Genomic DNA, 27,748 nt, shown 5'->3' with positions numbered 1-27,748 from the left:
GGAGGGAGTTGTTTATCCCCTTTAGGCCAATCTAGAAAAAGTTTATAGACTTCTCTGGAAAGGGAAGACTGGGGGGTTTTTCTTGAAGCAGAAGCATGTTTTATCAGCCCAGTTTCCTTCCTCATTTGTTCCTGCTCCCCAGGAGGCCATTCACTAGGCATATATATGTAAATATCTATGTCTGAAAACACATCTACAGGAGTGCATGACTTACACTGGTGCAATTTAAAGCATAGTTTTTATTGTACAAAAATGCAAAAATCTGTTCTAGGAGAGGCACATCTTGTGGAGCTGTAAGGACCCTGCCAGCACATCTGCTACCAAAGCAACAACTCCTGCTCTGCAGTGGCTTAAGTGGGCTGAGATGGAAATGTTTCTTCATCAGTACATAAACCACAACAAAGTAGTGGTGACAAGCCTTTTTTCCAAGTCTGACTGAAGGTTTGGGAAGCAGGTCTGCCTGCAGAGGGCACACAGAAGCATGACACGTTTGCCTACTGTGCGCCTACAATTTCTACACCATCATATCACTACTCAGGTCACTGAGCAAGCTGACACTGTATGACAGGTTATCTGTCCTACATAGAAAGTCACAGAGAGAAGAAGAGAGGAAGAAAACACAGAAGATGACAATGCAAAAGAAGTTGAAGAAATGTGGAAAGGATTGAGCATTAAGGGACAGAAATAAGAAGAGACCATACCCTTGAACTGTAAAGTCCTGTCAGGAAACTGCAAGTACTTGCATATTTGAGTTCACCACCCGGACTTGCATGCTTCTCCACATTACCATTATTTCAAAAATTTTGCTTCCTGGACAAGCTGCCAGGTCTCCAGTACCAGTCCTAGCTCCCTTCCAGCAGTCTGCATCTGAGCAGGGAGTTGAAAATAGATCAGGGCTTACCTTTTACGCTGTAAGCATTCAAGACAGCTAAAGAACTTTGAGGAAAAAGGCCATACTGAGTGCCCAGGACAAAGAGATCTTAAGAAATTGGAAGAAGGAAGTATTGATTGAGGGTCACAGTTATGTTGAGGTTTAGCCTTTCAAAGGTTTGTTGCTTTTCTACTGAAAACTGCAGGTGAGAAAGCCTAGGCAGAAAAGGGAAGGAGAAGCTATGTAAACAAACCCATAGCTGTACACAAGGACAGAAGCAGATTTCTTCTTCACCAGGCTGAAGAGAGTGGTTTTATTATTTGAAAAACAAAAGCCAAAGTACCCCAAGTCAAATATATATTGTCCCACTACATTTAGACATTACAACAATAAAAATGCACTATAAAACTACTGCAGTAAATTAGTCAGTTAGGAACAATAAACAGGGCACATGTTAATAGTATCCATATCTATCTTTGGAAAGATGAGCAATTACAATCTGCATCCCAGCTCATGCTCAGTATTTACTACAATCTCAAATAACAATAAAGTCAAACACAACATAACACGACTGATGTTCCTACCTTCTGCTTTCCAAACAGAGTTTTAAAAGATAGTTTATACAAAATCAGTCTCAAGTATGTTCAAGGCCTTAGGAGCTCTCTAAGCTTTAATTAACAACAGAAATAAAAACTATATCTTTATAACAAAGTTATAAAGATCACAACTTTAACATCACACATATAGAATCCATTTTAATATTTCTGTAAAGCCAGTATTATAATTTTTATATAACAATCTATTTGTAATATTGCTGAAAGAAGGCACACTTTTCTATATACCTACTGGCTTTGGTAACTGCTAAAGGTAATGTAGATTGAACTGTACTACTGCTTACTCATCTTTCTGTTGCACAGAAATCTTGGATACTTTAGTGTGTACATCTGTAATTCTGACATTTTCTGAAATTAAAGCAAGAGGAGAAATGGGCTAAATTCAGGTACCTAAAGTTACGTATCAACATTTGCAGACATAAATCAAATACACAAGGAAAGCTTTTCTATGGGAAGAATGCCAGAGCAAATTAAAATATGTATTGATAAGAATAATCAACACAGTAGAAATGAAGAGCATCTGCACCATAGGAGAGAGTGTATAAAATCACACTCTGCATCAAGAGAACATAATTGGTATTTCTTCACAGCTTTCTCCCTTTGCATGCCCCTCTGCAAAGTGCAAGGGGCCTCAAGGACTGAAGGAAACACAGGGAGTCAAATGGAGACACTTGCACCTGTCTCACAGGGGGCTCCTGGGGAAGCAGTTTCCTTGGCAATCCAGCTCCTCTCTGCCAAGGGCACTTCCCCAGATGTGTACATTTCATGGGCAACACCAACCCACCCTTAAGTGCATGGTGCGGAGGTTCAGGGACATCACACCATAACCAATATGATCCAGTGAAGCTAAATTTATTATTCCTAAAAAGACTCTATTTATAATAAATCTTTACTGTCCACGTGTCTCTAGCTAATACATGATTGGTTAATCCTAGCTGTTCACACGTCTAAAATAGAATGCTGATTGGATCACCTAATTTTTCACACGTCTGGCTGGGGTTGTCTGGCCCACCGATGGCTCACTTCCCCAAACTTGCTGACAAACTTGCTGAGTCCTGATGACTCTTCTTCTTGTATCTTTTTCAAGGATATACTGAGCCCATTTCTGAATATGTCCATAATTCATTCTTTGTGAACGTGTTCATTGTCCATTATTACAAGCAGGCTGGATTGTGCATTGGCTGAATATGGCCACTCTCTTGCAAAAACTCCTCCATTCTGTCTCTGAGCCAGAATTCAAGCCAGTTAAACAAAATCCTCCCTCTCCCACCGTAAAGAATGTGGAATTAGAGTTGGAATGTGACCCTGAAATAGAAGCAGCTCAGAAATGAAAGTAGAAAAAAGTTATTGCAGAAGCTATTGTAGAAGGGACTTTTCTCTCAAATGATGTAGAAAGTTTTCCTGTAGCAACTAATACTGCCAGTAGAATTTGAAAACCTTTCGATTGGAAGATTTTAGAAAAGTTGAGAGCTGTAATTTCACAATTTGGTTGAAAATCCCAACTTGCACAGTCACTTCTGCAGTATATTTTTCCATCTAACACATTAATTCCAGCTGATGTGCATACCCTAATATGACTTATAATGCCACCCTATCAGCGGGTGATGTTTCATAAAAGCTGGGAGGAAAAGAGTGCTCAAGAAGCTGCAAGAGCTAGAGTGCAGGGTGATCCTCTGTATGGTTTAACAGCACAACAGTTACTTGGCAAAGGGCCCGGGGCTACTGCCACTGCCCAGGCTAGGAGCATTGATCAAGTGTTGCAGATGAGCCAACAACTGGCATATAATGCTATCCTTGCACTTCCAGATGGGTTACACACTATGTCTTTTACACAAATTCACCAAAGAAGAATGAAGACTTTGATACATTTGTAGACAAATTGCATGAAGCTATCTATAATCATTCTGATTTCAATTCAGACACAAAGATACAATTGGATGGACTTTGGGATCATTACTCCATTCCAAATAGCTTTCCCTTCAGTCACAAGAGCCTTCCATCTCTTCCAAAACTTGCCTGCTGAAACTCTTCTGCTCCCATCCAAATCAGTTCATTACTCCAGCATAACCCTTGAAGCACGGACAAACAACTCTTCAACTAATTATAGTAGAAAAGAAGGGTATTTATTGCAGCCCTGGACACATGTGAACTAGTTTCCAGAGACATGTGCAAGGAGCTGCAGACTCCTGTTCTCTATTTCTACAGAAAAGGTTTTACATTGGGTTTCTAAGGACCCAAAATACATAATTATTACCTGCCTGCTTCGCATTTTTATCAGCTGAATATCTATTACAGCTGCACAATTGTACTACCTTAACTGGGTCGGTGGGATTTTGAAATGAGGGAGTGGTTGTATGGGAGGAAGAAAGCAGTCTTCCTCATGGTGAATTCTTCTCCCATGGCCAGCTGGCAAGACCTTTTCACCTGCTGCTCATAGTCCAAGCCTCTCCTAACTGTTCAATCATTCTTAAGGCAAGGTCTTTCTATGGTCTCAGCTTCTTCACAATTGCTTCCTCTATCACTGTCACTCCTAGCTTTACGTTCCTAATATATTTGGTACTCTTTAACTAAGGGACATGATTGCTGCTAGCTTTATTACTAACTTAGCTTCTTACCTCATTTTAAAATCTTAACTAAAACATGCATTCTCTTACTATCCCAATTCTATTCCCAGCTGGCCCCTCGACCCATCTGCGCTTTTCAATTATCCTAATTCCATTTTCAGCTAACCCCTTGACTCACCTCAGGCACATCCCCAACTGCCTCTCTCCCAGCAGCTCAGAGCTGCATTGCACAGCGCCTGCTGTGCACCACAGAGCACAAAGCAGGCTGGCCTGGTGGGCCTGAATATTTCTGCCAAACACTCTGCATCTCACACCTTTGCTCTGGTTCAGTGCAGAACTGCAGGATTGCAGGCGCTTCCTCCCAGAGCTGCGTGAGGCGCTGGCTCCTGCAGATGGGCCCTGCCAAGCTGTCCCTGCCTCACGCTGGCCTCGCTTCCCCTGGCACAAGTGCCGGGCCTGAAGGAGCTGCCCTGTGCTCCAGCCTGCCAAGCAGCCCGGCTCCCTGCCCCGGTGCCCAGAGTGCTGCACACACTGCTGGCCTTTGCCAGGAGGTGCAGGGCAGCCGGCAGAAGAGGAGGAATCCTCAGGCAGCCCAGCGGCCCGTGGCTGCCCTTGGCCTTTCTCTGCTCCTGGGCACACTCCAGACGGCCATGGCCCCCAGGCCGGGCTGTGCCCAGCACGGCTGCGCTTCCCCTCGGCAGCAGCCAGCTGCCACCTGGGCTCTGAGAGCGGAGGATTCGCCCGCTCCCAGCAAGAGGCACCCAGGGCCCAGCTGCTGCCTCTTGCAGCTCCAAGGGCCTCCTTCCAGCCTGCCTCTGCCGGGGCTCAGGCTGCTTAAGCCTCTGCCGGGGCTCTGCTGGGGCTCCAGCCTGGGCAAGGCCAGGCCCGCTCTCACCTCACAGGCGCTGACAGCTCTGCGCCACAGGAGACCTTCCCGAGCACCCTCTCTGATCTTTCTGCTTTCTCACTTGAGCAAGGCTCTCCTCCAGCCAAAGAGATTATTACATTTAGGGATACAAATCCAAGTGGCAGGAACCCCATTGCTCTCCAGTCACAGCTGAAGGCCTGCATCGGCACAGGGTGTTTGGGCTGCCTCATTCTTCCTTTGGTTTTGCCTTCAAATGCCATTGCCCTTTCTGCCTCAACTAGAAATACCACAGCTGTGCCATCACCAGCTAGTAGGTTATATTCCAAAGGCAGTGCGGTCTGGAGAGGATGAATGAAGAAGAGCCCTCCTCACTTATGAAACCATACAAAAAAAGCTATATGTGTGACTTAGTACCAATAAAAAACAATTGGTTATTCAGAAAAAAATGTGGAATTTTCTGAAGGGGTCAGAAGGAGGAGAATCTTCCAAGTGAGTTGATGTTTCAGAAACTTTATTAATTACAACTCTAATCTATAATTCTATGCTACAAATCTCTTTAGCAACGCTACTCTACAATCCTACTCTAAATTGGTAACAGAGATAACATCTTGACATGATTGCTATGTTCTCGTCTCCTAGGGTTAGGGTTAGGGTTAGGCTTAGGCTTAGGCTTAGGCTTAGACTTAGGTTCAGGTTTGGGTTTAGGTTTAGGCTTTGGCTGAGGCTTAGGATTGGGGTTAGGGAAAGGGTAAGGGAAAGGGTAAGGGATAGAGATAGGGATAGGGTTAGGGTTTGGGTTAGCATTTAAGATTAGGGTTAGGTTTTAGGTTTAGAGTTTAGGGTTAGGGTTATTCGTCTTCTTCACTGAGTTGATGACTTGTGCCAGGATGAATGGTGGCTTGGCTGAGGTTACAAATGGATGCTGTCCACCGGAAAAAAAAAAAAAAAAAAACAAAGAACAGTGAACCATTACTTTCCAAGCTCATTGCTTCAGGGACTCAATCAGGATACATCAAGTTCCTGGAAAGACCCAGAAAGAGGAGCAATGGGACCATCTGCTCCCCAGTCATCCCCAATGTGCAAGACCTTGCCATCACAGGCAAACCTGGCCCAGAATCCCATTCATCTGTTTATTGTGATGTCTTCATCATGCTGGGATTTTTGCCCTGCCAGCGCTCTAGAAATGGTGCTTTCTGTCCCGGGGTTTTCTTCCTTTCAGGAAACTCCAATGACTCACATAGGGCCCTGCCTTTGAAAGACAGGCACTGTGCTGATTCCCACAGGGACAGGAAGCACTGTCTGCCTTTCCATGCCCTGCCCCTCATGTGCTGGATGGCACCTTCCTTCCCAGCAGGGCCAGCCCAGTGGCACTGGGCCCTGCAGTTCCCTCTCTGCCACACAACCTGGCAGTAACCCTGGCACAGTTCCCATCTGCTTGAGCGTGCCAGGCAGCAGATGGGCTGGGACAAGTCCCTCCCAGCTGTCCCTGTTTGCATGGCAGAAACCTCTGAGGGTGGGCTGGGGGGCACCAACCAGGGCCCCTCAGAGGCTCATAGTGAGCCCCCCACAGCCCCTCCTGCCCACAGCAAAATCTCGGACCCCTAGGCTGGGACTGGCTTCCTTGGGTTCCTCCACCACCATTTCATGTCTCTGTACCCTGCATTGCTCTACTTCAATTTTTTTGCCATTAGATAAAACTGAATACTCCACCAAATCACAAAAGAGGGCAACAGACACAGTCAGAGGACAGAGCACCTCTCCTCACAGGAAATGCAGAGGGAGCTGGAGTTATTCAGTTTTGTGAAGGACAGGCCCCAGGGAGACTTTATTGCCACTTTCCAAGACTTCACAGTGGCTTTGAAGAAAGTGCGGGACATCTTTTTTAACAGGGCCAGTTACAATAGGATATGGACAAATCTTTTTAAACACTAAGGGCATCTTATCAGAGTAGGTCTAAGGAAGAACTTGTGTACTCAGAGCATGGTGCCACACTGGCACAGCTTGCCCCAAGAGCTTGTAGGTGCCCCATCCCTGCAACCATTCCGGCTCCAGTGGCAACGGGCTCTGAGCAACCCGATCTCTTTAAAGATGTCCCTGCTCATTGCAGGACACTTGCACCAGAGGACATTTACAGGGCCCTGCCAGCCCAGCCCAGTCTAGGATTCCTCACCATTTTCATTTGAAGAGCAGCAAGAGTGGAGGTGAGGAGGAAGGGGGCTCATCTGCTATCTTGGGCTTGAGTGGAGGAGGAGCCCATCCCTCAGAGCCTGTTTCACCGGCAGCCCCTTCACATTTTACCTGCAGGAGCTCCTTGGCAGACCAGCGCTGCTCCTCGTCTGTCTGCAGGCAGCAGCTCAGGAAGTCACGCAGCAAAGCCGAGAGGAGCTTGGGCTGCCGCAGCTGTGGAGTCCCTACTGTGGCTATCAGGTATGTAGCCTGGAGAGAAAGGAGACACCAGGCTCCACCTCCTGCTTTCACATCTCTAAGGCTCTCCCAGATCCCTTTGTTTAACCTCTGTTCTTCAGTGGCAGTTTCTGCCCTGGCACAGACCCAGAGATGACTTTCCTTTACCAACCAAAAAAACCCAAACCCCGATGCAGCCACAGCTTTTCTACCATCCTGCAGATCTTGCCTTGGCAGCTGAGTTCATTGCCTGACCTAGTTAGTGGGAACTACATCAGCAAAAGGACATTTGCTTCTCTGAGGATTCATGCCAGCTTGAGATGGTTTTTGGAAGAGCGACTTTGCTATACTAACTAATTTCAAGGGTTAGTACATGAAAGGCATCTCTGCAGTGCTAGTTGGTCCTTTAAGCGCACGTGCCCTAGAACAAAACTCATCAAGCTTTTTGTGCTGTTCTTGAAAACAATGGGAATTGGAAGAAAAGAAAGGAAATCCATCAGTTAATACCCAGGTAGGGAAACAAACATTTACAATCTCCTCTTCAACACAGACACATTAAGATGCCTGCACAAATGTATTGGGATGAAAATGCCTGCTTGGGCACACAGGAGCCACTTGCAGCTCTGTCTCTCAGCAGTCTGAAAATTTCAGCTTCCCATTTTTGCAGCCAAAGAAAAATTTTCTAGGTCAGAAGAAGGAGAGGTTCCATCCCTATGGACACCCTCTAGTCATTTGGCTGCTCAAGTCAATGCATTAATGGTAGGCCCATGCCAGAAAGTGCCAGGAAAGAAACAGGAGGTTTTGGCAGGCTCTCCACATCACCAGGCTCTGCCTTGGTGACGTGCAGAATGTTGCTTGGGCTAGGAGAGAAACACGGTCACTGAGTGTTTCAGCAGCACTGCACAAGAAGCAGAAGAGACTCTGTGCATTACACCCTCATGCCCATGTTTTCCAGTGAGAAGAAACTGCACACAGGGTTAGGTTCCTCTCTAAAGACCACAGTTTTAGAAACTTTGTTGGGTTTGGGTTTCCTTCCTTCATTTCTGGAAAGATAACAACACTTTTAAGATGCTTTTTCCCTGTTATTAAGGCCATCTACACAGACAAAAGAACTGGAACCACTTAACCCAAAGGAAAGTGTTGAGTGAGAATGGAGTTTGTTTGGAGTTTGTTTGCATGTGGTAAGGCTTGAGTTCCCCCACTGATGCAACCAAAAGTACAGCAGATGCTGATGTGTTGCAGGGACATTTGTAGGAGGGGACCTTGGTGGAAGTAGTTCCAGCAGATGGCAATGGGATTTTGTCCAGTGGCACACAGGACATGGGACAGGTGAGAAAGACAGTGGGATCAGTGAGTATTTGCTCCTTACCGTGCCAGAACTTTCGCCCAAGTAAGGAGGTTCTTGTTCTATCATTTCAATTCCCACAATTCCAAAAGACCATATGTCCACTTTGGGGCCATATGGTTGACCTGTCACCACTTCAGGTGCCATCCACCAAGGAGTCCCGGTTACCGAGCACCATCTGCTCTGCTCAGGGGTGAGCTGAGTAGCGAGGCCAAAATCAGCTGAGGAGAAAACAAAATACTGGTTTTATTTGAATTCTGTGCAATTAGCAAAGCAAGCAAAATAATTCCCCAGTAGAAGTTTGAAATTGCTCTGTTGAATCTCCTGGCATTGGCGACTTTAAAAATCCCCCCATGTTTTACACTGCCTCTAGCAGTGGCTTTTGTTCTTTGGAAACTTTAGACTTGTAACTCCCTCCCTCTGGAAGGGACCCACACAGAGCAAGGCCACTCTTGACTGCTTGTGGCTCCTTCTACCTCTGTGCACGTTGCAACTGTGCCCTCAGCTTGCAGCAGGGGTCCCTGCACTGCCACCAGCACCATTTTTGGGGAGCTGGCAGTCACGCCAAGAAGCCCCACACCCACATCCCTGAAAAGCTGCACCTGACCAAGAATATACTGACCCAGTTTGACAGAACCGTCCGTTCTGAGAAGGATGTTGTCACTCTTCACGTCTCGATGGATCACATTGTTTGCATGAAGAAAATCCAGTCCTTGCAGGCACTGAGCGAGAAAACAGAAACAGAAGAAACAGAAGGGCAAAAATGAGTGATGTGATTTCATCACACAAGAAAGGAAACAAAGAATCTAAAAGATTCCCTCTCCAGGGGAATGGGGAGTAATGGCAGAACAGTCATGGCCACTGAGAGGAAGAGCTTGCTGCTCCAACAGTTGCAGAGCAGGACCTTTCTGAGGAAAGGCACGTCAGCTTTTGAAAGAGCAACAGCACCTGCTGTTGTAGGCTGTCCCCTGCCAACCAGCCAGGATGACTCCTGCTGCAGCGCATGTGCTCAGAAGCAAAGAGCATTCTGGCTGCACTCCTATCCTTTTTAGCTGAGCATTGAGAGAAACGAGTCTCTCTCTTCTTTCTTTGCTGTTTGTTTCAAATCCTGCCACCAGCACCTTTGCTTTTACAGGCAAGGAATGCAGTGAAGACAGACTCCAGGCAAACATTTAGAGAGGCAAGGTGGAGAACAGCAACTACAAATACAAGAGACAGAGCGAGAATACAACAGCAGGAGATAAGAGTACTGGCACTGAGTACAGGGAGTGCAGGGGCACTGGCAGGCCTTTCACTTGAGATGCTTTTACTTGCCCATAGCATACCAGCAACACAGAAACAAAGCTCGGCACAGGAAACCTCTCCTGTTCTGAGCCCCTGTTTCCCAGACAATCCTGCCCAAGGCCTTGGAAACACAGCTGGGATTGCTGACCTCCCGACTGATGGCTGCCATCTCATCTTCAGACAGGCAGGTCTGGCTGACGATGTCGCTCAGGACACCTCCATCCATGTACTCTATAACCAGCAAGAGTTCCTCGCCCAGAAGGTAGCTGAAAGAAGGAAACAAGGGGGTAGAGATGAACATGCATGGCTACGTTGATTTTTTGCTTCCAGGTTTCTTATTTCCAGATGCCTTTGTGACAAGGACAGAATCAAAGGAATAGACATTCCCTCTTGGCTGTGCATTATTCGCAATCTGTGCAGTCTCATAGAGAAAGACACATCTGTGAAAAAGGAGATGTCTTAGATGGGCAGCAAATGAAAAGTGCAGTTTGGAAAGAGCCCAGATATAAAACATGCCAGGCATGGTGTTTCTGGAAATAAGCACCTAGTTTTCCTGGCATGCATAGCAATGGCAAAGAGGGGCAACAATCCAAGGGAAATCCACTTTAGGATGGGTTATCTGCACTTAAGAAACTTTAAAAAATCAATCCCACATAAATGTGGAGGCAGTGATCTTTGAGGCTATTGAGTTAGGAAGATACAGCTGATCCAGGTTTTGAATAATTTTGGAGTAATTATCAAAGTAGGTGTGCCAGGGAAGACTCATGCAGACAAGATGCACTCTCTTCTCATCCATTGGAGATGAGTAGAGAAATATGAATAAATATAAATTAACAGCTTTACTTGCTGCCACTGACCAAAGTGGGTTTTTAACCTCTCATGTTTGCTTTATGTAAACACACATCCATGGGATAAGACCATGACCTCTCACCTGTCTAAATAATTCACAACATTGGGACTCCTATACTTCTTCATGATCATTATTTCATTAAAGGTTAGCTCCTTCCTCCTCACTCCTTGAAGATTTATTTTTTTTATTGCCACCTAAAATGACATTGAAAATCAGTAACTTGAGGGGTTGGTGGCACGAGACCACAAGGCATGTGGAGCAAGTGATTTTGCAATGACACAGCTGAGCTGTGCCAAACTGCCTTGTGATTAGGCACTGCAGTAATCAGGAACTGACATTCCAACAGCCCATTTCTCTGCTCCCTTGGGAGCCAGTTACAGGATACGTGGGGCCACTGACATTTTGCCTTGACCACTTGGTAACAACGGTGTCTCAGTTATCACCCACAAACCTCTGACCACACTCTCTGCTGCTTTGTTTGGGACTCAGAAGAAGGAATCCATGCCTTAATACTCTGTGGATAAATCTTGTGATATGGGCAGGGCTTAGGGCTTTCAAGGACGCCTTGCAGATCTCTCCCTACGTGCAGTTCCCAAGTGCAGCACTGCAGGTGGCTAAGGAACTACCAGTAACTTTCAGATGGATTTGCTGGCAGCCAGAAATGAGAATTCAGGACTCTGAAGCTGTAGCCCCAAAGAGCAGTGAGGTGCTCGCAGGCACCACCTTTGTTTTAGCAATGGAGAGCGAGTGAGTGCGTCCTTCTCTGAAAGGAACCGCTGCCCTCCGTGCCTTCCTTCCGGCAGCTGAGGAGGACAAAGTCCCAAATGTGTTCTGTGGGCTGGCACCAGTCTGTGCTTCTTGTGCCTTTTCAGCACAGCTCTGCCCAAAGCTCCAGCCACAGCTCACACCAGAGGGGAAAGCCCTCGAGTGCAGCAGAGCCTGCAGGGGCTGGTGACATTTACCTCTCCTCCTGTGGCACTGTCGAGTGCTCTGTAAACATCTCCAAAAGTCCTAGAAAAAAAAACAGAAGCAGAGAAAGCAGAAGCTGTTTAGATCTTGCAGTGAAAGCCAGCCCACACAGGAGATCTCTGCTGGTAGTGTCAAAACCTGCAGGATGCAGGAGGGCTCATCCAGAAGGGAGATGATGCATTTTCCTCTCAAGTGCATGGGCACTGGGCCTGTTCCTGAAGCACTGGGGTCCAATTTCTAAAGGGAGTCAAGTCTTTCCTCTTGGGTTTCACTGTCTAAACAGTGTGGTTCCTATCCTGACCACAGAGTGTTTCCCTCTTCAAACCAGGAAAAAGAATTGTTCCTGGCAACTGTTATCTCACAGCTTTGATAGGGCATAGGTTGCTCTTTCCGGCAGGCAAGTTTCTTCTCTTTTCATTAGTGTGCCAGTATGATTTTGAGACACACAAAAAATGCTAAAGAAATTAACACAGAGCTGTCCCACACTTGAGAGACAAGGAGACCTTCCAGGTCCTGTTCCTTGATGCAGGCAAGGCCTCGGTAGCAAGGCATCTCTGACAATGCCTTCTGAGCCCACTCACAAATTCTGAGCAGCATTGAGAGATGGGACGATCTATCCCCAGTGTGTGATCATCTTTGCAGCTGTCCTGACTTCATGCTGGATAGACATTCCACCCCAAAAACACCTGGCCCATCGTTGTGCAGGAGTAACTGCTGTTGGACTCACCCGCTGCCAATATAATTCAGATGCGTGTATTTCATCAGGGGATTTTCAGTGGTGTTCACCATTCTCCCTGAGGGAAACAAAATGCAAGATGCTGACTTTAAAGCAGAGATCCCAGCTTCCAGGAGATACAAAAGGCAGCCCCAGCGCCTGGAGCTCTGAGCCCTTTGTGGTCGGCTGGGTAACAACAACCACAACCAGGCAGACAGCCCTGCAGCACAGGTGGCCAGCACAGAGACTGATTTGTACAGTCTTTTGAAGAGTTCTCTTGACAGGAAACAAAGCACAGGGACATACAATCCCAGGAGAGGAGGACATCTTCCCCACCTTTCAGCAGTTTGCCAAAGGAATGCCTTCCCATTTGTAAACCAGAGCAGCTCAAGCTGTAACCGATCCTGACGGGGCTTTCGGCATCAGGACCCTGACCTGTTTGTGAGCAGGCTGAGCTCAAAGATGCCCCTCTCCCAGCTAAGGAAGGCTCCAGCCTCTGCAGTCACTCCAGCCCTCAGGGACAGGGCAGCGACCACAACAAGGCTGGCAAAGCCCCAGCATGAGCACTGACAGGCACTGATGGGAAGAAGCCAGAGTGAGCCTGAGCCCCAGACAAGCTGTTACCCCCATTCAGGACACAACAGGATGGGCTTTGAGATCAGCCACACCGAGGCACAGATCAGTGCCCTTTTTGTCTCAACAGGTGATGGCAGACACAGAATCCACTGGGCTCTGTTCTCAGCCCCACCAGGTCTCTCATCTGAGAGCACAGCACTGGCAGCTGTTACGGGCAAGAAGCAGATTCATTGGGTTGTGCTGCAGAATCACAAAGGGCTTGATGTGTTTTCCTAGAGACTGATCTGAGCAGGGCCTGGGCCAATGGGTAGGATTCTAACAGTAATGGGAAAGAGTGGGAATCAGGTATGGAAAAGTGCCATGGATCTGAGGGATATACCATGGCTGGGCTGGAGGCTCTCTCCTGAGAAATGCCTGCAGTACAGTTTTATCTGATCACGCCACTTGGATGTGTCTCCTGGACACATCTTGATAAGCATAAAACTAGAAGATTAAATAAAGTTTGTTATCAAAGTCTCTGTTTTTTCTTTGGTGGCACATGGAAAATACCTTGTGCTCTCTATTTGTCCTGTAACCTGATGTTCTTTCAAAGTAGTTCTTATTGACACAAAGATAGCATTCTCTTATTGACAAAAATATAGCATTCTCATGAAAATAAACTGCAGATGTAGTAGTGGTAACAGTAACAGTCATAAAAATGACATCAGTAAAACGTGGGGTAGAAGGGCTCCTTCAAGATGGAGAAAAACACAACAAAAAACACCCACCAAAAATGAACAACAGAAAAGCAATCCCACCCCAACCCCCCAAAAAAAATCCCCAACCAAAAAGACAAAACTCCAAAGTCAGTCCATTTCTGTGAAGTTTTTTTGCTGTGATAACTGGTTGCAAATCAAGAGTCTAAGGAGAATTTAGGAAGCTAAAAATTCTGTTCAGTTTGGCCACTAGCACACAGGACTTGCCTAGATCATTTACTAGGTCACAGCCTTCTGCTGATCCAAGAAAAATCCCTGCTTCAGCCTTTAGCAGAGAGGGAAGCTCAGGCAAACCCAAGCCAGTCCCAGGTGCCCTCAGAGGCAGCAGGAACACCCAGAGCTCTCTCGCTGCCTCGGAGCACAGCACTGCCTCTGGGGAGTCCTAAATGGCCCTGTGACACCGAGCTCAGGAGGAGCATTGGGTACAGCTCTGCTGACACCTGCACACAACACACTGTCCCTCAGATAAGAAACACCTCAGACGTACCCAGCAGCTCCAGGTACTCCTCCTCAATCTCCTGTTCCCGGGATGTGCCCGAGCCTGAGTTCCCAGGTTTCACAGAAGGGCTTCCTCCAGGTGATGCTGCTGCAGCAGCAGGTTCAGAGCCCATGATGTGCTGGACCTGGAGCATTTCTGGTGGGCACTGTTCCTGTGCCTCACTCCTAACTTGGGGTTCTTCATTGCCACACATTCCCTGCAAGTCTTCGCAGGCTGCCCGGTGAGATGTCAACACTTGCACCTCAAGTCAAACAGAACAAAGCAGTCAGACACTACAGCTTGTCCCTGTCAGCCAGGAGTCATCGACTGTGAGGAAAGGCAAAGAACAGTTTGACAGGGGATACAACAGCTTGTTTCAATCCTCCATCTGGGTCACCAAGTTCCACTGTAAAAACACCTCAAGAAAAAAGGAGAGCAGGAACAGGCCAGCAGGAATCAATTGGGATGACTGCTGGCCAAAAGGCCAAAGGACAAGTTTCACTGTCCAGGGCAGACGTTGAGATTCAGCACACCGGGAAATGTCCTTCAGAGTGACTGTGATACACACACTACAGCAGCATGGCACTCAGAGGCATGGCCCCACTCCCTGCTGCTCTGCACTGGAAAGGCAAGAAGGGCAGAAACCACCAGATTGGTGACTGCAGTGGCTGCATCCCTCTTTCACTCACTTGGTTTTGCAGAGACTGACGGAAGCAATTAAGTTTCTCTCTGATGATTTTCATTTCTTCCTCCAGCTGCTTATGCCTTGCCTTGATCATACTGTGAGCTGTCTGAAGCTCTGCATCCAGCTGTTTCTTCATGTTCTCTAATAAACAAAAGAGAGGACATTTCATGAGTGGAGTGGCTGCCACTCTTTCATTCACCTGGTTTTGATGATCGCCCTTCTGCTGATGGAGATTCTCCTCTTGAATTCTTCCCATGTCTTCCTTGTTCTTTCTCTTCACTGCCATGATGTCACTCTGAGCTTTGGGCAGCTCTGCTTGTGGCTCTGCCTTGATGTTCTGTACACACAAAAGGAGAGCAAGGGACTGAGAGCTGCCATCAGGCTCAGCTTTTTTCCTCTTGCAGCCTCAAAATCACATTTATTCAGCCCCTTCTTTCTGCTTCCCTCCCCACATCTGCCTCCATTGCAAACCTCCTGTCCCAGGGCTGATCTCTGCAGATTGCAAGGCTCTGTGCTTCCATTGCCTGTGGGACTTCTGGCCTCCTCAGTCCCAAGAGCTGTGGTTTATGCCCCTCTCCCTGCCCTTCCCTCTGTGCCCTGGCCAGTCAGGCTCACCTGGCCATTCTCCTGTGGCTCTTCCACCTGCTGCCTGAGCTGCTCTTCCTGCTCTCGGGCTGGGAACAGTTCTCCCTGAGTCTGGCATGGCAGCTCAGATGAGGCAGTGTGCTCCTGCTCTTTCTCTAGAAGCACCTGCACAGAAAGCAAGAGAAGATGGGTTTCAACTTCCCATACGCCCTTTGTGGGCCAAGACTCACAGGCTGCTGGGCTCACACCTTCCCAAAGCACTGTGCTGCTGCTCTCCTGGGTCCTTCTCTGCCCGAGGGGAGGCACAGATTCCAAAGTGACCCTGGCCCTACAATCAGGGGCCATTGGGGACTGAAGCTCCAGCAGCCTCTCAGGCAGCTGACAGGGAAGGGGTGGCATTTCTCAAGGGTCTGGTGAGGGCCTCCCTCTGCTTCCGCCATGTCCTGTTTGTCTTTCAGTAGTGACTGACTCCCCACCCTGTCCCACAGCTCCATCCTGGCTCTGCAGGGGCTTCCTGGGTGAGCTCACTCCTTGTGAGAGACACTTCTGGAGTTCACCTTCTCTTCAGGCCTGCACCAGCATTCCTCCTTCCTGACATCCACACTCTTGTTAGAAAACCGGGTCATTCAGGAGATAAGGATGCCTGCAAAGATCTCTGATGGAAGTCAGAGAACCTCTATGGCCATCTCAGTATATGGAGGAAGACCAAGGTGTTTCTTCTCCCTCTTTTGTCAATGGAGAATTCTGACCAGCAATAACAGAGTTTCTCATAGGGCCCCATTAATGAATGCACTCACACAGCCCTGGGGATGCCAGTGAAGGAAACCATGTGTCATGTAATGCGTGTATGAGCAAAGTCACCAGACCCCAGCTACAGCATGGGATAGTTCCCTTAGGACATGCAAAAATTTAAAGGACAAATGAAGGCTTCAGGTCAGAAAAGGCTGAAGCAGGAAAACATGAGGAGAAAAACAACCATCTCTGGAGGGGGAAACATCTCTGCCTGCTCAGGATCAGTCAGTGGAACTCCTCTCCTGAAGGGATACCTTTAGGTGAGCTTTGCATCTTACACTGCTTTGGAGCAGAGCCAGGAAGATTCAAATAGACAGATAGACAGATCTCACTTTTAAATTTTTTTTTACTGTGCTGTGGTATTTAAATTCTTTGAACAGAGAGAGATATAATTCTCTCTCCTAGGTGTTTTTTAAGGGAAGGTAATGAGAAACTTAGAGAAGAAGAGGAAACAATTATTATTATACTTGCTGTTCTTGTTGTTTAATACACGTAGAATGTGTTATAGTGATTGTTTACTGAAAGTGTTATAGTGATTGTTTACTGTGTTGTGACTGTCTGGAGACAGTCACGAGTTTTTCTTTAGCAGCTTTTTAGTATAGTATGTCTATAGTAGAGTTTTAATATAGTGCTAGTGTAATACAACATAGCTTAAGAAAGCATTTGTTTAACCTTCTAAATCAGAGTCAAAGCACATTATTCCCCACGGGGGGGTCACCATGAATCAATACTATCCTTTCTGTCACTACACACATCAGCACTCGGTAGCAGTGCCCCGATCAGCTGCCATCCTAAACTTGCTCTCCTGTTGCTTCAGTAACCCACACTCTTGGGGAATCTGGAGCATGTCGGTCCCTATGGAATGCAACCAGACCCAGAGCATTGCACTGGGAACTGCACTCTTTGTGCATCTGTGCTCGGGCAAGTTCTTCTCTTGGACTTGACAACACTGATGGGGCTGAAGTGGCTGGAATCAGAAATGCAGCCCAGCCCCTCCCAGCTCCTCTAATCTCTGAGCACCAGCTGGAATGCAAGGGCATTGATTTCCTGCTCAATTCCCAAACACAACACATACTGATTCCCTGGGCTGCCAAAAGACACAGGAGCCGTTAACCTGAAAGTGATGTGTTTCTGCCAGTGCTGGAAAAGGGCAGGAAAGATTGAGAAAAAGATCCCTTGCTCACTGGAGAAGGAGAAATTACCCAAGGCTTCTCCTTCTAGCAAACAAACAAACAAATAAGCAAATAAAATATGAAAGTGTTACCCACTCCAGTGTCTAAAGCACTTGGATGCAGTGAAGGGATGTCTGGCAGGGAAACAGCCCTCGTGCTGAGCATTGGCTCTATGGATCCAAGGCAGGGATCAATGGCAGTCTGCCTGAAGGTCCCTCATGAGCCCCCATTGTCCAGGCTAAAGCTCCCTCAGCACCTCCTCCCTGGCCTTGTGCTGCACCCCTTGCCCAGCTCCCCTGTCCCTCTGTGCCCACGCTGCAGCCCCTCCATGACTTTCTGCTTCCCAGGGCCCACAGCTGCACACAGCACTCCAGCTGTGGCCACAGCGCTGCCCAGCACAGGCCACGCTCCCTGCCCTGCTCCTGCTGCCCCACTGCTGCTGGCACAGCCACCGTGCCCTTGGCCTTCTGGGCCCCCTGGCCCCACGCTGCCTCATCTTCAGCTGCTCACGGCCGCCAGCCCTGCGTCCTTTGGGCCCACGCAGCTCCCCAGCCACAAAGGTGCCCATTGCACTTCAGATACAGCAGGTACCATTGCAAGGTGTACACCCTGGGTTTAGCATTACAAGACAGCAGTCAAGGACTTGCAGCTTTGCTCCCATTCTCGGCTCCAATGCAATTTTCAAAGCAAACTACACAATAGAAGGTATCGACAGACACATGCAGTGTCTGGTTTTTGCCTCAGAAGAAGGGTTCAGAACTACTCCCTTTGTTTCTTTTGCCACACTAGACAAGAATGGTCCCCCACAGCTTCATGGACAACACAGTCATCTCCTTGCAGCTTATCAAAGACCAAGAAACAGGCAGACTCAGAGCACCTATCTGCTCTGCTACTGGCTGCTCTGCCTGAAGGGGCAAAAGAGCAACCTGGCAACAAAGGCACCAAAATCCCTGACTTCAGGCAGCAACTCTACATCCCCAGTGTGTCTCTGAAATAGTCCCAAGTAAACACACCCAAGAAGTTTTTGGGGACCACAAACAACTTGTGTGGTCAGATCAACATTTTTTTTGTGCCTGCAGCAACTTGGCCAGTGTGTGAAGGGGGACAGGTCTCTCCACGCCACAGTGTCCCCTGTGTTTACAACAAGGCTGAGCACAGTGTCTTTGACATGCTCCCTCCTCTGGGAACAGGGAGCCTTCGTGCTTCAGGCTGGCCCCTATAAAAATGCCAGGAAGCTGGTCCCTAAACATGACAGACCAAAGCCCATTGTCCAGCTGTCACAGGCTGGGGGCAATCACCAGGCCCTGGCAGGACTCCAGCACTCAGCATCCTCAGCCAGCAACAGCAAGTGCTGGCTGGTCAGAAACTTGCAGCTCTGCCCTGCACTAAAGACAGCAGCACACACAGCTGGCACTTACTGGCTCAGAATGTTCAGGCTGTGCTGTGAGCACAGCTGGAGGCTGGCGCTCATCCACCTCATTTGCCTCCTCTTCGGCCTCCTCTCCATGAGCAGAGGGAGCCAGGGGAGAGACTGCTGTTGGTTCTGTGATCTGTGGACAGACAGCAGTGTGAGGGACAGAAAGTTACCTATAATTTATACCCTTATTTCTATTCAGCACTTTAATCTATTCAGCTCTATTTCTACAACCAGCTCTGCTAAGGACAAATCAGAAACTTTGGTAACAATGGGATTCTAAGTCAGTGCAACTAAATTTAAATGGGCCAATTCAACAGAATTGCTAATAGTTCTGAATTAGACATTCCGCCCTGGCTACTATCAAGAAGCAACATTCTCTCTGCAACATGAGCTTTTCATTCCTTGAAAGTTCTGAAATGGAAAATTAGGAAATAGCCAGTGATGCCTTTGTTATTGCTGCTGCAGACATGGATATGGATTTTCTTTCAGCCTACCCAGCTGGCCCTCTACACTCTACTGCCACAGACCAAGCTCACAGCTTGCTCTACAATTCCTAAGCACCAGGAACATGAAATGTTCCTTTCTCACTCACCTCAGGATCAGCACCTCTGAATACACGCTTCAGGTGACCTGGAGTGGGCAAGGGAAAATGAACAAGTGCTGTGAGAAAACTGCCTGGGCTGCTGAATCCCACAGAAGAGAAGTCAACCCAAACAGAGAGTATTTTTCTTTATCAACATCCCTCCACATGACATAGTTCTTTCACACAGCCAGCAAGAGATCAGGACAATAATCTTGGTTGTGCCTACACTTTGGCCTGTCTAGTCAGTAAATGAATACAAACATGATAAAGAAAATGCAAATTGTTCAACACTCAATGCTTCTGTTCTGTCCAACAGATAAAGCAGCTTTTGTTCTCTTGTCTTTGAGGTACTTTTTTCAAAAAAGAAGTTGCATGCACTAATTCCCATTAAATTGCTGAAAACAGTCACCCAGAGAAGCTTGCCCCAAATCCCCCTGAGCTGTGGCAGTTCTATTGTGAAACAGCACAGCAGCAGCTCCACGCCTCAGGAGCAGACACTCACTGCTTTGGCAGTTGCACTTCACTGCAAAGGGAACCACTCTTTTAGCACTCAGTCAAGGGTCAAAACGGACAGTCAAATCCTTTCATTACAAAATTTAGAATAAAAGAAGCTTTCCCTGAGTTCTGGGGAGAACTACAAAGTCTTTAGAAGGCCTTCTGAGAAGGCCTCCCAGGCTGCATTTTGGAAGTTGTCCTGCTTGTCCCAGCAACCTGAGGAAATGACAGACTCTGCTGCCACAGACTCTCCCGTGGAGGGAATGGAAGCCCAGCAGGTTCCCCTGCAAATGCTGCCCCTGTGGCTACAGACACCCCCTTTTTAGCTGAACCTCTTGACAGGAGCTTTACCAAACCAGAGGCATCCTAATTCTCTTTCTCTTTCAAAATCAACTCAGTCACTAAGAAAGAGCAAGAAGACATGCAAAAGCCGGGTTAGGTTACACCCTAGCCTAAATAGAGTTTAAACCTCTACTTACTTGCCAGGCTGGTAATGAAATAGGCGGAATAAACAGTGCCATACATGGTGCAAACTGCAGCAGCGAGTTGCTCAATCATTGTAGCACTGTGCTTCAAGTTTACTCCAACCAAGACTCCTGTCAATGTGCAGCTACACGCTGACTAATGCCACAATCAGGAGGATGCTCCTGATCTGAGCAACCCCTAGGACTGCTCTGGTACTGAGGCCTTCCGTGCACCAAGGCAACCTTCTGATGTCACCACGACAATGTGGCAACCATGCCCTGATATCACAAAGAAAAGTATGACAAAGCAAAGCATCACAAAGCATGTTAGTCTGTGAATTTATGCAAAGCAATAACCAGCCTTTCCTACAGCAAACACAAAATGGCCTCGGAAGTTCTCCTCTGACACAAAGCAGCACAAACTCCCCCCGTGGGCCAAACCCTGTTGTTCAGGGATCCAAGAGGAACTCCAAGAGTGCCCCAAGCACCTACAGCCTGTAACCCAGCTGAGCATTCAGATGGGACACAAGCAAAGGAAACCAGACCAAGAAAATGGCCCAAAGCATTGCACAGAAGCAGGAGAGAAAGCCCTATTGGCATAGCAGCTGAAGTAATTCCTAACAAATCACCCCATATATCTGCATGTTTATAGGATGTTTCCATGGCTGCTGTGTATGTACATCTCTTCCTCTGCTCTTTCTTCCCCTTTGGCAGCAGTTGAACTGGCAGCATCTGCCCGCCAGCAGCAGCTGCTCCCAGCTGGGAACGCCACTGGCGGTGCTGATTTCCAGAGGCTTCTGTGTGCCAGGGGAAGCCAGGGCAGGAGCGGGTTGAACGGTGCTGGCGCTGCTGCTGCTCTGTGCCAGAGAGCCCCGGCTGGGCAGGGCACGGTGCCCACTGTGCTGCGGGCTCCTTCTCCTGCCTCAGCTGGGCACACCTGGCAACAAGGCATGACAACCTGTGGGCAAGCCAAGGGGTTTCTGGGGCTGCACTGCTCTGCACATACCCAGCACACCTGCAGCACACAATTTTAACCCTCAAATAGGAAAACCAAAGGAAAACAGCTGGAAAAGATTTCATTTCAACCATTCTTTATGCTTCAATAGAAATGACCAAAATGAAAGTTACCGAGCTGGGCCGATCCACACTGCCAGCTCAGTGTGAGAAAAGAGGCATTACTTTATTTCAGTGCTGGGTGCGTGGGAATCACTGCCCTGAAACATGCACACCCACGTGTTAGTATCCATGGAACTAAGACATTACTTTCATTACTTTTATTCATTACTTTGCTCAAACTCACAGGCTAAACATTCTCACAAAGTATTTGACATGTTTAAATCACTTCCCCAAAATTACTGACATTTAGAGTAGGGGTCTCTTGAGGGTCTCTGCTGGCCATCTGGTGAACATCCCATTCCTCAAATTCTCCTCCCACGGTTAGGAGCCTTCTTCTCCTTGAATGCATTGCAGCTACCTCCTCAGTAGGCCCACTGTCTTTATTCTCAAGGCTAAGACATCCACTTGCACACATTAACCACTGCTGTGAGGGAAGGTACGACTAAGCACTGCCTGGTAAAGCTTAACAAATTCACAATTTGTTGCAGGTCAGCACTTCCCCAACATCTCTCGTTCCTTCTCTGGGAATCAAACACGAGCATTTTGTGATCACTGAGCCCAAGGCTGCCTCCAACCCTCCTGTCACCCAGCAGCCCTTCTCTCCTCACAAACAGCAGGCCCAGCAGTGCCTTCCCTCACTGGCTCCGTCACCAGCTGTGTCAGGAGTTCTCTGTCACACACTCCAGGACCATCCTGGACTGTTTGCTCTCCGCTGCACTCTGTTGCCAGCAGACATCCCCACCCTGTTCCATGCCCCTTGCAGAGCCCTGCACCTGCTGTCCATGGGCACCTGGAAGGGGAGGCACTCACGGCAGAGATGCACCAGCTGCCCTGGGCAGGAACCAAAACCCTCTGGCGGCACAGCTGCTGGCCTGTGCCTGGCACAGCTCTGCATGCCCCACTCCTCACGGGCTCTGGGCTGGAAATGCAATTGCACTTTCTGCCCCATGGAGAAACAGCAGGGTGCACAAACAACGGCCAGCAGGCCACATCCCAAAGGCACTGCAGCATGGAGCTGAGAAGGAAGAAGACCCTTACCCAATTCCTAACCATACCAAAACCACCATAATGGGGACTTTTAATCTTCTGAATGTAGAATTGATTCACAGGGTGACAAGGGAACCTTCCAATGGAGTTGAAGTTTGGTAGAGTTTTTATTCTGAGTCCTACTCAGACTGTTGACTTGAAATTTTATTTTAAATTTTTTTTTAAAGGCTGTGCAGTTGTATGGTTTTGTTCTAATACCAGAATGGCTAGATGAAATGTACTGGCATTTTAATTGCATCCAAACTGATTAGTCTGTAAAAGCTTTCCTGCAGAATAGCCACTAAACAAGAAATTCAAATCTGTTTACTGTTTACTTTGAAAATTTCTACTAAACTTATCAGACAATGAGGCATTTTTAGTTAGACTATAGAGCAAATTAATTCCTATGGATAACTTGATTTGGATAAACCTGTTGATTTCAAATTAAAACTGCCAGCACGTACTAAGTGGAAATCTGAATACTCACTTCTATGAGCTCTGAATTATTAGATAGTCATTGTTCGCCATATTAACAAAAATTAACATTCTGGCTATTTTTTTTACTTACAGTCAGCTCTTCAACACTCTTTGTAACACCAGAAAGAGTTTGTAGCAGTGTGAACCATGGGTTGGTGGAGCATTGCAGAAGGCTCCCATGCCAGCACTAAACGTTCACATTTACCATGGCATCCCTTCTTGCCTTTAATTCCAAGCTACAGCTCAGTTCCTCCAGTACAGATTCACACTTGTAGTCTGTATTTGCAGCTGGTTCTTACTTCCCTGTCCAGAAAAAAAATCATGCTGAGATCTCAAATCAAAATAAAATGAGGAGAGATTCAGGTTCTGGACAGGTATAGCAAGAACTAAGAGATTTTTTTGCAAATATGTTGAAAAGCAGTTTGTAGATGCTGCAAAAACGGCAGATTAAAGACTTGCACTCTAACTTGCAAGCTGAGGTTTGCCTGTTCTTTCTGGACTGATTTCTTGAGGCCAGACACTGAACCTAATCAGTAAGAAAATCAAAACCACAGGAGTAGTTTGGAGAATATTGTAAATTATTCTGTCATGGTGCTTTTTGCCTAAAAGTTCTGGCCATCATCTGATTGGAGTAATTAGAGGAGATCGAAGCCATCACACTCTGCCTGTGCACACAATTCCTTCCCAGGAGTAATCCATGAAGCAATGCTGACAAACCCACACCAGCAGCTGCTGCCACACAGTCATGAAGCAGAGAATTTGTATTTCTGCTACACTTGGACAGCTGAAGATGCCTCTGCTGAGCTAATTTTAGTGACTCCCCACCACAGATGAGACCTTGTGGTCAGTCTCCAACAAGTCAGGGCAGTTAATATTCTGCCTAAATGAAGTAAGTCTAGCAATACATAGACCATGGAGCCTGAGGAAAGCCAGCAGTTGTGGGAGATTTAATTTGTTTCTATATATTTCTTTTTACTAATTTATTGCAGTCAATTATTTAAAGAATGCAAACTTATGGCACACTGTTGGCTGGAAGGTTGGTCAATCTTCCGTTCATGACTCCTCTGAAAGCATCACCCCAGTGTTTTTATCAGTAGCTCTTCCATCATCATGGCTCACACAGCATTTCCTGCAGCTCTTGCTGGAGCCAGGGAAAGGCACCAGGAGAAGGGGGAGAAAGCTGTGTGCAGAGACTGTGTCAGCTACAGAGACATTTGTTTCCACTGATTTGGCTGAATGGCTGCAGGAACCTTGCTGGCACTGCTGGCGGGGTGGCCTTTTGCAGGGCTGGGCAGAGTTTGGGGCCCAGGATCCCTCCTCTTGGTGGGACACCAGGGTGAGCAGCCCCTGTCCCAGCCAGGAGCAGAGGTTCTGTGGCTCTGCCCTGGGCACAGGGACCTGCCACTGCCCTGAGCTCCTGCCGCGGCTCCTCTGGGGCAGCTCCTGCTCTGCAGCGATGATGGACGCAGCTGGGGGTGGCTGCAATGGAGGGGGGCTTCCAGTGGGCTCTGTTGGTGTGCCACACTGGAGCCAGCAGAGTTTCTGGAAGGAGTCTCCTCTTGTGAGCTGCTGGAGCTGGCACTGGCCACAGCGCCGCTGTGTTCATCCCTGACAGGCCCAGAGCACAGCAGCCTCTGGGCCTCCTTGCTGCACGATGGCAGTGAGGAGCCATGGACCAGAGGTTCAGTGTGTGTGACTCAGTTTCCTGATAAACTGTGCTAAGAAAACCCTGCATCCCTCCTGCCAGATCTAAGGCACTCCAAGAAATTTGTTGGCACATTGGGAACTCAGAATTGTTTGCATTTTGAACAATTGTCTTATGAGTGCTTTTGATTGTTTTTGTCATTTTGTGTTGATTCAGTTGATCCTTCAGAGAAGCTTTCCTAATAATATAAAACATGGGGAATTGTGGAGACCCTGGGGGGCCATTCCCTGGTCTAGGGAGACACAAGAAGCTTCCCTCAAAAAGCTGTTAGACCCCATTGGCTCCTTCCCCTGTTCCTGTGTCTGTTCCTGCGTTCCTGAGCCACACCTTCCCTATTCCCTGATCAGCCCCCTTATCTTTGTACTGCCCCGAGATCAGGGTCAGCCCCCAGGCCCCTGTGGAGACAAACTGAGACCCTCTGTGTATGGGTGCTGGGACCTGAACATCTCCCTGCACAGCTGAATGAAACATCTGTGGAGATTATGCAAAGGTCCTTTTTGCTTCTTTACCCTGGACTGTGCTAGCAGCAATTCAGACTGCTACAGAGGAGAAGCTGCAGTACTGGCACCAAGATTTTGGCAACTTGACCACAGGCACAGAGGGCGTGCAGGATGCTGCTCTGTGAATTCCTTAACCAGCCATCTCTGGCGCTGGCATATTCCCTCCAGCTTCTGGTGCAGCCAGGGCCACCTTTGGGCCAGTAGATGACACTGTTATTTGAAAAATTCGGCCCACTCCTTGGGCAGGAGGCCATGCACAGGCTCTGGTCCTGCAGCCCCTGCTCAGCTGGGGACAGTGTTCCCTGTGGGGAAGATGGAGCAGCCATCACAGGGTCTGGGGGGCTGTTTTCAGCAAGGTGACCAGGCTCTCTCCCTGCTGGACTCCAGCAATTGTTTGGGGGAGCTGATGGCACATTGTATGTAGTCCTGTTCATCCTACTCAGAAAACCTGACAGCTTCTATCATTCTTCTGCAAAGTGGGCATGCTGGATTTCTCTTTGCCCACTGCAGGATGCAGCCCAGGCAGAACTGGTGGTGACGGGGCAGAAAAAAATTCACATCCTTCTTAGTGACCTGGCAGATTGGGCAGCTCCATTCTGTCCCCATGGCCATGTCTGTCTGTCCCAGCAGCAGGGAAGAGCTGAGGACCATGAGCTGCTCTCATCAGCAATCTAGCTTGTCCAGAGCCCAAGCTCGAGCCAGAGTGGTCCAGGCTCTGTCAGTGCCCAAACATACGCAGAAAGGGATGTTGTATCACAATCCATTCCTTGGTGAAGGAGGTCCATAGCAGCCCCAAGAGGCACCTCAGACACTCAACAGTCAAGGCAGTAACATATGGACAGGACACAGATGGCAGTTCATGGCTGGGAGAGCATTCGTAGACATATCCAAGGACAAATTTCCCAGGAACTCTCCACAGCTCTGGGATCTGCCCATCAGCTCTGTCAGAAGCTTCAGCAGAACAACCAAAGTCCTAAAAAGCAGCTTCCAGACACTTTTCCTACCATCCTGCCTGAGTAGCCGGGTTGCTTGCTGCAAAACACTCTTTTACTCCTCTTCCCCAATGCTCTGTGGACACTTGCAGCCAAAATAAAAAGCTTCTGGCCCTCTGTGTGATGTGATGATACAGCTTTTATATTTCCATGCTGGGATGAAAGAAAGCTGTGCTGTGGGTCAGGAGAGGCCAGGACCCACTTGGCCTTCCTGCAGGCTGAGGGGGTCCCAGCAGACATCCTGCTGCTTTTTGGGGAATGTGTGAGGGGGAGTGGAGGGGGTGACAGAGAGGCCGAGATCATAGAGTGGAAACTGAGCTCCAGAGTGGTAGTGCAGACTCTCCCTGCTGAATGCCTGCTGGGGCTGGCAAAGAAGGAAAATGCCCCAATAACAGCCCAGTGGCACTGTGTCTCAGGGACAGGTACAGGGAGGTGACAACAAACAGCAGCATGGCCCGGTCTCTCAGCTCCTAGGAAGCAGTGACAGAGGGGCCTCATGTGCCAGAGATATCAGAAAGGCTGTCTTCTCAAATGGCCACTCTGAAACCCCTCTCTTTGCCTCTTGGGTTTGTGAATGCTTTTGACAGCCACAGCATCCTGGGGCAACGCGTTCCACAATTTCATTAAGGGCTCCTTGAAAAGCACCTCCCATTGTTCAACTGAGCTGCCAGCCTGGTCATTTCAGAGGGTGCTGCCTTGGTGGAGAGAAAAATCAATCTTCTGCCTTTCAGGGAGCTGAAGGAGGAGGGACTCTTCACCATCAGACACCTGGCTGGATCCCATTCAGAGGTCCTGCTTTGTAGACTTGGTGAGGTTTGCTTGGCAGTTACCAGCGAGGTGAGAACATTGTTCTGAATTGTCCCCCATACTTCATACACGGTGTGTAGAGTAGGTATGTGCATGTTCATCCCCATGTGTGCTCAGGATCTGCCTTCATTTCTGCCTGAGATTTCTAGTGTCTGTCAGCTATCTGTAGGATCTGTGGGCACATGCAGCTGTATTTACTGGCAGGTCAGGTATCTGACACTCATCTTTGAGTGTGGAGCCTTTATAATGCAATGTGCAAATGCAAAAAACTGAGACACTAATGACGTTATTTGCCAGAGTCCCAGTCTCTGCCCAAGCTGTAATTCAACACTGCAAATTATTCTGTAGACCTGAGCCTGTGTTTTCTGTTTCCTGGCTGAGTGCTTCAACTGCTGGTGCTGCTTTTTTGAATGGGAGCACCTGACTCTTTTATCTTTATCACTTGTGCATTTATGATTTGAAAGCAGCCCTTGCTTTATTTTCTAGTAAAAGGGCCTAAAATCAAAGCTGTGGACATTTTAGTAGGGTTAAGTAGAACACTTAAAGAAATTTTTATTTTAGGCCTGCAGTGAGAAGGTCTGAGGCCAGAAATTGGTGCCAGAGTAAGTGCCTTTCTGTGCTTGTGCTCTTCTGCTCTTCT

General features: G+C 47.9%; 1 protein-coding gene across 1 annotated transcript; it reads right to left on the bottom strand.

Moving 5' to 3' along the window:
• Nucleotides 1-5,664: 5,664 nt before the first annotated feature.
• On the bottom strand, nt 5,665-8,830 carry LOC134420446 (serine/threonine-protein kinase PAK 1-like). The gene is made up of 3 exons (XM_063160619.1): nt 8,690-8,830; nt 7,216-7,353; nt 5,665-5,839 (listed from the first exon to the last, which is right to left on the bottom strand). The coding sequence occupies exons 1-3, from the start codon at nt 8,810-8,812 to the stop codon at nt 5,747-5,749; spliced, it is 354 nt and encodes a 117-aa protein (XP_063016689.1). The 5' UTR covers nt 8,813-8,830; the 3' UTR covers nt 5,665-5,746.
• Between the last annotated feature and the right edge of the window lie 18,918 nt (nt 8,831-27,748).

The sequence above is a fragment of the Melospiza melodia genome, chromosome 7 (assembly GCF_035770615.1).
Source record: "Melospiza melodia melodia isolate bMelMel2 chromosome 7, bMelMel2.pri, whole genome shotgun sequence".
NCBI classification, from domain to species: Eukaryota; Metazoa; Chordata; class Aves; order Passeriformes; family Passerellidae; genus Melospiza; species Melospiza melodia.
Note: the sequence above shows the minus strand (reverse complement) of the source record. Positions and strands in the feature narration are given on the sequence as shown.

Excerpts from the sequence above, each read along its gene's own strand:
- LOC134420446 (XM_063160619.1), bottom strand. The coding sequence starts at position 8,812 with ATGGCACCTGAAGTGGTGACAGGTCAACCATATGGCCCCAAAGTGGAC. Across the intron at positions 7,354-8,689 it reads TGGGCGAAAGTTCTGGCACG|GCTACATACCTGATAGCCAC; the intron begins GTAAGGAGCAAA and ends CTTTCTCTCCAG. Across the intron at positions 5,840-7,215 it reads CTGCCAAGGAGCTCCTGCAG|CATCCATTTGTAACCTCAGC; the intron begins GTAAAATGTGAA and ends TCCGGTGGACAG.